An 8,863-nucleotide genomic window follows, 5' to 3' on the forward strand; every position below is an offset into this window, starting at 1 on the left:
AAACCAATGTGTGCTTTGGCCATGCCCCAAAGAAAGATAATGAAACTTAAGATAAATGTGGCTTTTATAAGCAATGTCAAATGAGGAGGTTTTATGCAAATATAAAAACAGGGCATGTGGATGTTCATCTTTAATAGAAAGCTCCTTGCTGCGCTCCGCCAGATTGCTTTTACAGAGCGGAGTGGGAGGTTGCTCTCGCAGTCTCATTATAAATGTGGGGAGGGGCATAAGTTTCAAAGGGCGTGGCTTACATACAATAACACGCCCCAGCCGTTCCGACCGTCGAAGAAATTGAACATACTGGGCTGTATTTTAACGATCTAAGTGCATGGCGCAGGTGCACTTAGGGCGTGTCCGAATACACCTTTGCTAGGATTTAGCAAAAGTCTTAGGCCTACCCTTTTTTTTAATTTATGGGCTTTTTTGTGCCTTTTATTTTGAGAGGACAGTGGAGAGATAACAAAGGGCCTCGAGGCAGGAATTGAACTTGGGTTGCTGTTAGCAGTTGCATTATATGCCGACGCACTAACCACGAGGCTATCGGCACCGACAGGTTTTACCCTTTAATAGGTTTTACCTATTCTCTTAATGAGTAATGGGTGTGTTTTGGGCATAACGTGCAATAAACCAATCAGAGTCTCATCTCCAATTCCCTTTAAAGGGATAGTTCACCCAAAATTGAAAATTCTGTCATCATTTACTCACCTTCAAGTAGTTCCAAACCTTTGTCTTTGTTCTGCTGAACACAAAGGAAGATATTCAGAAGAAGCAGTTCTGGGGCACCATTGATTTCCATACTATTTTTTTTTCCTACTATAGAAGTCAATGGTGCCCCAAAACAGCCTCGTTACAAACTTTCTTCAAAATATCTTCCTTTGTGTTCGGCAGAACAAAGAAATTCATACAGGTTTGGAACTACTTGAGGGTGAGTAAATGATGACAGAATTTCCATTTTTGGGTGAACTATCCCTTTAAGAGCCAGTTGCGCTTGCACCATGGTGGATTCGCTATTTACATGGCAGAATTTGCAAGAGCAAAGACTGAACATGTCTCCAGAGAGGAAACAGATCTGCTCGTGCTCGAGGTTAAAGCATACACAATAATAATCTTTTACATTTTAATCCTTTCATTTTTTATATTTGGCATATGGTGCATAATACGAACATGTCCCTAAAATAAAAAAATACTGCGGCATTAACTTTAGACCAGGTTTTAGTTGGTCAAAGGCGGAATGTTTTCAGATGCCTCAAAATAGCAACACGCCAACAATGCGCCTGAACACGCCTCCTTTTCAGACCAGCACGCCCATAGGTGAACAGATTGGCCCAAGTGCATTTGCTATTTAAATAACGTGGAACTGGACGTGAAAATGATAACTGCATCAGGCTGAAACTAGCAAAAAACGCGTCTGGCGTTGCATTGCGCCGAGTGTATGATATCTTTAAATGGGTGTGTGCTGATACTATATTTAAAAATCATACAGAGCACCTTTAAAGAAGTCTATATCAACTCAAGAACCCTATGAGACCAAAAATGGATCTTGATAAGAATTGGATTCAGTGTTGAACCGCAGAAGAACCTTTATTTTAAGAGTTTAGACTTAGATACACAGTTTGACCTTTCTGTGGTTAAACTCTTGAGTTGACCTTTCTTAACTTGATTAATACAATCAAAAGACAATAAAGGCAAAGATAGGATTAATCGAGGGTTTGTTTAAACATCTCACCCACCCAAAAACACAATAACCTCATCACCTCTGAATCAGTGATAATTCAGTGATGACTCTACCTTCTGATCTTGTTTAATTCAATCCTTAAACACAGATACTTTATATGCACATGCAGTCAGCTTTGGTTATTTGTCATTTAGCAGATATTTTGGAGTGATTTAAAGTACATTTCAATATGAAGAGAAGATCTGGGGTAAATGTATTAGTCAAGGGTACAATAATTCCTCAATCTAGATTCACTACATGAAAACAAAATAACTGATCCCATTTACTTTCTTAATACATGTTCCTGGTCTAATTGTGAATTATTCATTAGTGCACATAAAAAAGTGACTTTCATTAATTATTCAACTTTGATTAAAAGTGATATGTTCAGAACAGCATACTACATTTCCATGTAAATTTTGTGTTTGCATGGAATACCTGCCCTACAGAATTGATCAAAATGTGCAGCATTTCCCTTTTATTTCCAATTTGATGAATGAATAGGATGTGATACCAATTGCAACATGTATATTTTGATCACACTGTCAAGAATTAAGACATTTTTTACCACAAATTTGGATGTGAATGCAAAACATCCTACTGTAATTTTTTGACAACTGCTTGACGCTGAATTAAACATGCAACATAATGAGGTCATGTGACAATGCAGCAGTATGCAGTACACTGGTATTCCATTCTGAACATAAGTTTCTAATCTACTGCCTCCAGGTTATTGAAAAAATATTATGAAAGCTGGGAATGAGATATTTGTTTTGTTTTCTGCTTGAATGTGATGAGAAGTTGATGAGAAATAATTTTGATCAAAATAATGATCACTTGAGTTAAAATCAGGGTGCAGGAAAAGCTTTCCAGATTTTAAAGGGTATAATGGTGCAGTGTGTGTGTTTGTGTGTATACTGTAAGAAGAAGAGCCAGGTGAGTAAGGTTAGGAGAGCAGGGCTTCTGGCCCAGCGCGTAGCCTCTCTGCTGGGCATTATTGCTGGCTCACACCCATCTGCTGGTGGTCAGGCTCTGGTTCCTCCTCCACGTCTGCGTGATACTGATCGAATGTGTCATCGTCAATATCTGGAAGACCCAGGAGCTGCAGAAGAATTTCACAATCAATCCAAACTGAATAGAACAGAATCAAACCTGAACAGAACAAAACAAAACAGAGTATTCAAATGTAACATGCATTGGCATTCCAGAGATTCCATTATAAGATTGTAAACACGCAGTTTTGCCTCTAAAATCTGATTGCATACGCCACCTTTGAAACCTTTAAAAAAAACGTCTGTACACATGTCACACACGCAAGATGGGGGAAGCAAATGGAGCAATAAAAATCCTCAGAAATATTCACTTTGATGAATAAAATGGACACTCTTTGTCTATGCCAAAAAATGGAAGAATTAAGTTTTCTGTGGCCCTTCAACATTTGCTTTGTTTGAGGAAAAAAAAAATTAAAATATAGAGTTACAACTTATTTTCATTTGATTTAGTTGCTTTAGTTAAAATGTGATTTTCAGTCATCGAGATCTGGCAGAAGCAGCATATTTTTCTGCTTTTCAGTTTTCCTCATGCATGAAATCACCCACATGCCAGGAAACCACTGAGACCATGCAACAATAATGAGAATTCATAGCAAAAGAGTACAGACATCAAAGTCAACAGATTTGCAGGAAATTGCCAGCTACATGCATATTTCCAACATTTGTCCAACTATTATGTAAGCCTTACGTTACGCCTCAAATGACAAGGGAATTTATAGTAATAAATCTCAAAAATGGCTTGGGTATGCAGAGCATTCACAGCTTATATGGACTGCTTGGTAAAGGTTATGCATTACAAAGTTAAACTAATGAATTATATTACGTGGCTGTATAATTGTTTATAGTGCTTATTATTATTCAGAAATGTACAGTATAGAGTGAGACTTACAGGCCTGAAGGATCTGAAGACTTTGTCCAGCACCTCCAGCAGTGTTTTCTTCCCACAGGAGGAGATGTAGTCCTGCGCGAGCTGCAAGAACGGCAGACAGTCCTCGCTCTCACTCCACACATGCTGAAAACACACATACAGTTAAACACATCACTTTACCAGTTTCACACTAATACAAACATTTCATACTTCAACCAAATTTTATTACTGCTCTATTTTTTGATGAGCAGAATGCTTATTTATCTAAATTTAGTGCCTTTTTTTTCTTTTCTTTTACATTTCTTTTACACTAGCAAAAGTGTAACTTCGAAGTCACTTTGTATAAAAGCACCTGCCCACATATATACCACATAAATGTACATTTTTTATTTGTGCTTCATGGAATTTCAAAGCTCAGTAAACTGTGTTTTTCATGTTCATGAAAACCTTTACACATCCACATCTGTACATACAATATATTGTCTCTTGTATTTTTGTCAATTGTGTATTGTTTTCACTTGTAAGCACACTTGGCAATAAAGCTCTTTTTTATTTGCAATAGGGAGAATTTGTTTGTCAGATGGAAACTACAATCAGACTAAAAATATACAGGTGTAAAAAGTATTTTAACTCAAACTCCCTGTTATTTTTATTTCTGGATTTATAAAATGTCCATATATGGTTAAAAGGAAATGTCTGATGTCAAAGTTGAGCTTCCAGCAGAGAATCTGGGACACTAAAACTCTTTGTCCCATTATATTTATCCGAGCGAGAGGGACCATTTTTCACTAGATGGCCCAAATAATCTTCTCCTACCAAACTGAGTTTGAGAAAAAATATTAATGAGGGAATAGAATAGAATACAATAGAACAGAGAATTCTAATAAAAATAAGTTTACACCATTCCAGTGTGTGTAACATCTTATGGTTTTATAAAAAGATGTATAATATATTGTATTTTCTGTTTGTTATCTGCTGTTTATTGCAATTTGAAGAGACCGATAACTATAAAAGCTGATGTTTGTACAGTTATACATTACACAGATAAATGTTTAGTTTGCTGAATGCTGTGCATTTGATGCACAATGATATAAGGACTGTTTTAGTGCATGTGTGTCACTCTAAATGCTCTCTAAAAAAGTACTTTTTGGATTTTGGCAGCTTTTTTTTGAGAACAAGGACATGCACAACGCATCATCCATCTCTGGAACGCCCTGTTCAAGGTGCATGGCAAATGGTGCTGATATTTCAGTCCTTCTGGTTCCTCTAGACCTCACAGGGAAATGTAAGATGATCTCAAAACTCATAAAACCAAAAATGGAGTTTTGCAGCTGTTTGTGCATGTGATTTTATGGCTATCATACTAGAAAAACTAATATTCAATGAATATACAGATGTAAAATTTGGCAGAATTCTAATGCTCAACAAAAGGATATTAATCTTGTTATGTCCCAGCCCAGCTTCATGTTTCAGCAGGGAACATCAACACATGGTGAATGAATTCAACACATTCTGTCTTTCTCTAGAGATATCCGCTCAAGCTGTGTTGTGCCTGAAGCACTATACTGAAAACTTTCTTTTACTGATTTCAGAGAGACAGATTGATTATTTATGCATCTGTCCAGAGCTCACAGGAACCAGGAGGAAAAAACACCACAGACCAAACCAGAGGAGCTCCAATTCAACTCTTATGAGTAGTTTTGCTAGAGCAACATTATTATAATCATCATTTTATTTTAAAGTCAACATTAGTGGCCATTCACAACCCCTTATACTTATAATCCAACATATTTCCATATGAACAGATTATTCAATCAGAATTAAATGAAATTGACTTTGAAAAGTGGGTTTACAAGAAAGCTATACTGAATGCAAGCTTGCTAAAATGATGTCTAAACAGCTATTTGGATATTGGTTAACATTATGCAATCACCTGCATGGCATGTTTATATGCAGTGTAATAACATAAATAACATAAAAACATAAATCAAATATATTTCTGTCATGACAACTCCCTGAGGGACTGGCATGGTAATGTACATGACAATGTTAATGTATTTGGTCTTAGAGGAATAGATCTGCTATGCTGCTGCTGCTGAGGCAGAGCAAGTACCGAGACTTGCTACTGCCAATACATCCACAATATGCTGCTGTGAGCATGTAAGAAATACTGCTGCTGCACTTATGACATATATGAATAACCCCCATAGCATAGATCACCCCGTAGCAGATCTATTAATACAGGTGGAGCTGGGGAAGGTGGAGGGTTTCTGAAGCACACTGCTATTGCTACAGCAAACACTAGCCAAGTATTTGAATGTTGGGCAGCGAGCTCATTGGCCACTGACAGAGGAGAGAACCAATCAGCTGTGACATGAGATAATGACGTCATTATTTCATACTGAGTTAGAGCTATCGGACTGCGCCATCTAGAGTTTTGTGCCAGAACTTTGTATATATATATGTTAGAGCATGTTTTACAAGAAAAAAAATATTTCAATCTTTCTGCTTCAAAATTTTAATTCAGTGCAATACTTGCTGTTTTTCTTTGTAATAATTTACTAGCAATTTCTGCGTGAAAATTGTTTCTACACCAAGTCTAGAAAATGCTTAATTTTACTTTTCTAGAATTTCATTAGGGCTACATACAGTATTATCAACATGACAATCTGAGTGAAAATTTGCACTGAAAAATGACTTATTGTATTAGTGACCTTCACAAGTAGAAATATTTCTATTATGTTTATTTGCTTTAAAATTGTCAAAATCCTGTTAAATTCTAGGTTTAAATGCACAATCACAGAAGCGCTCTCTTTTTTAATTGGATTCACTGTAGATTTATCTATTAATAAAGTACAATCTCTTGCTCTCTCTAGCTCTGTGGTCCTGCTGAACTGTGTATTGATCAGCGTGAGTAATTAGATCCCTGTCCTGCCTGTGCATGCGCTGATATTTGTGTGAGCTCTGGGACTCTGATGCAGCGGTCTGATGCAGTCTGGTCATGTGGTGTGATATGAGGGAACTCATATCATGAACTTGTGGTTCATTTCAAACCTTTAAACTGATTCCTGTATGGAAAGCAAACATAACAGACACGTGAAAGTGGAGCATCAATGCAAATACTGCATGTGTTTTTACTACATCACAGCACAAAACACTGAGAATATCTGCACTATTTGTTCCTCAGTGACAGTGTCTAGGGAACTGTTCAGCTTAAGACCTTTGTGTGCTGATAAAACACTTGCAATAATGACCCATGCCTGTCTGACCAGGCTATATACATCAGTCTATACACTTTGTGAGATTGTTGCATACAACCTCACTACATCCAAAAATTCAGCTGAGTATGGAGAAAGTTCTGCAGTCAAAAACAGTGACATCATTTCATCTGCTTTGAGATAAAGGCCTCAAATCACATGCAAAAATAAAAAGTATTTCAGCAATACCAGCTTACAGTGATAGTATTCACTATTTACCATGTTACTGATATTTCTGTATATATATAATATATATATATTATATGTATATGTGTGTGTGTTCACATAGGTCACTTTTGAAGAACGATATTGAACTTTTCACTGTATTTTCTTGTCCTTGAAATACATTTTGCAATATATTTTGGTAAATGAAGGCTGAAACTTATAAAGTATTATTATTTTTTTTACTGCATTTCACTGTTTACAAGACATTTTTAGCATATATTTAAAATTTATTTTGGCCAGAAATCATGTTTTTTTTTTTTTTTTTTTAACACAGGATGGTGCTACCATGTGTCTAATAACCATGCTAATACCATACTAGCATGTCCAAAACCCATAGTGCTTTCTGTAATTGAGACGAAAGAGCATTTAGAACACAACAGCATCCACACAGGGGCGCGCGCGCAGCTCCCCCTCCTCCCCAGGCTCTTGCTCGATTATGTCATACTTACAAAATTGTCGGTTCCTCCGGTGAGATTGTCCGGGCAGAGCACGTAGAACGAGATCCCGGGCTCGGCGTAGAAGTCCAGCCGCCTCTCGTCCACGTCCTCGGCGAAGATCAGGTCAAACGGGTTCCCGGAGCACCATTTCTCGGCGGTGTCCACCAGCTCTTTGAACTCCATCCTGCCTGACGGACTGACGGCGCACCTGAGCCGCGGATGATGCTGAGGATGCGGATGCTGAGCACTAAGGCTGCGTCGTCATGGTGATCGCAGATGATTCCGGTTCTGGTTCTGCTTCTGCTGCGCTCTCACTGTCTCATATCGGCCTGTAGCTGAGTGTTCCTGATCTGGACCTACAGGACCGGACCCGCTTCAGCCTCCTGTGCGGAGAACAACGCCTGTCACGTGACAACACATGCGCCCATCGTCTTCAGCTTCACAAGGAACCATCTCGAAAGAGACAGCCGTTCCCCGAGCTGTATACACAGCATACCTATTATCCAAATATATATCAATAATCATAATAAATGTCATCTCATTTTGATCTTGTACAGTAAATATGAATTATTCTTAACAACAGCAGCATACTAGAAACACTAAAATAATAATTTAATCTAATTTATTTAAAGCTTGAAATATATATATATCACATTTTAATTATATAGAGCAACATAATAACACTTAAAAATAAGCCTTTCATTTAAATGTAATAAAAAATTGAAATGTCTTAAAGTTAACAGTTAGAACCAATAAACTGCAAGATTAGAAATAATTTTCCACATGAAAAGATTGCAGTTGTATGTCTATTCTAATCCATAGGAGGGCGCGATTAGTCCAGTTTTTGGTATTTTTTCCTCTGACTAAAGCAGGTCAGTATGCTCATTTGGAAACTGATGAACCTTATAAAACACTTTACTACACTGATATTAGTTCTTCATATACTCATCTCTTTATTTATCTGATCTCTAGAAGAAACACTAGTTTTATTAATATAATATAATAAATTTTTTAGGACTAAAGTAAAAAGGTTGTATATTATAGGGACTGTAAACAGGCTCCTGAGCAGCAGTGTTAATAATAATTGAACTTTATCTGAGCATCAGTAGCCGTGTGTCTGACTTTTTGTTTTGACAGCAAATATGAGCAATCTGGACTGAACCAGGAAAAGACTGAGTCATATTCAACTATCACTGTTTGCTAACACAGAATATTTGTACATCATTAGAATTTCATAGCTTTAAAAGAAACTCTTAATTTAGTGCATTTAGTGTCTAAAATATATCTATTTTGTCTCTGACAGGGTTGAA

At 37.0% G+C, this 8,863-nt stretch overlaps 1 protein-coding gene across 1 annotated transcript; it reads right to left on the bottom strand.

The window, feature by feature from the left end:
- Positions 1 to 1,141: 1,141 nt before the first annotated feature.
- Positions 1,142 to 7,988, bottom strand: mturn (maturin, neural progenitor differentiation regulator homolog (Xenopus)). Its single transcript, XM_079380920.1, has 3 exons — positions 7,566 to 7,988; positions 3,656 to 3,778; positions 1,142 to 2,816 (listed from the first exon to the last, which is right to left on the bottom strand). Exons 1-3 carry the CDS (start codon positions 7,734 to 7,736, stop codon positions 2,709 to 2,711), a joined length of 402 nt encoding a protein of 133 aa, XP_079237046.1. The 5' UTR covers positions 7,737 to 7,988; the 3' UTR covers positions 1,142 to 2,708.
- Between the last annotated feature and the right edge of the window lie 875 nt (positions 7,989 to 8,863).

Source organism: Barbus barbus (genome assembly GCF_936440315.1).
Source record: "Barbus barbus genome assembly, chromosome: 27".
Classification (NCBI taxonomy): Eukaryota; Metazoa; Chordata; class Actinopteri; order Cypriniformes; family Cyprinidae; genus Barbus; species Barbus barbus.

What these genes read in the sequence shown, in the direction of transcription:
- mturn (XM_079380920.1), bottom strand. Translation starts at nt 7,736, where the DNA reads ATGGAGTTCAAAGAGCTGGTGGACACCGCCGAGAAATGGTGCTCCGGG. An exon ending in CCGGAGGAACCGACAATTTT is followed by an intron (nt 3,779 to 7,565) that starts GTAAGTATGACA and finishes GTGTGTTTTCAG; the next exon opens with CATGTGTGGAGTGAGAGCGA. An exon ending in TCTTCAGATCCTTCAGGCCT is followed by an intron (nt 2,817 to 3,655) that starts GTAAGTCTCACT and finishes ATTCTTCTGCAG; the next exon opens with CTCCTGGGTCTTCCAGATAT.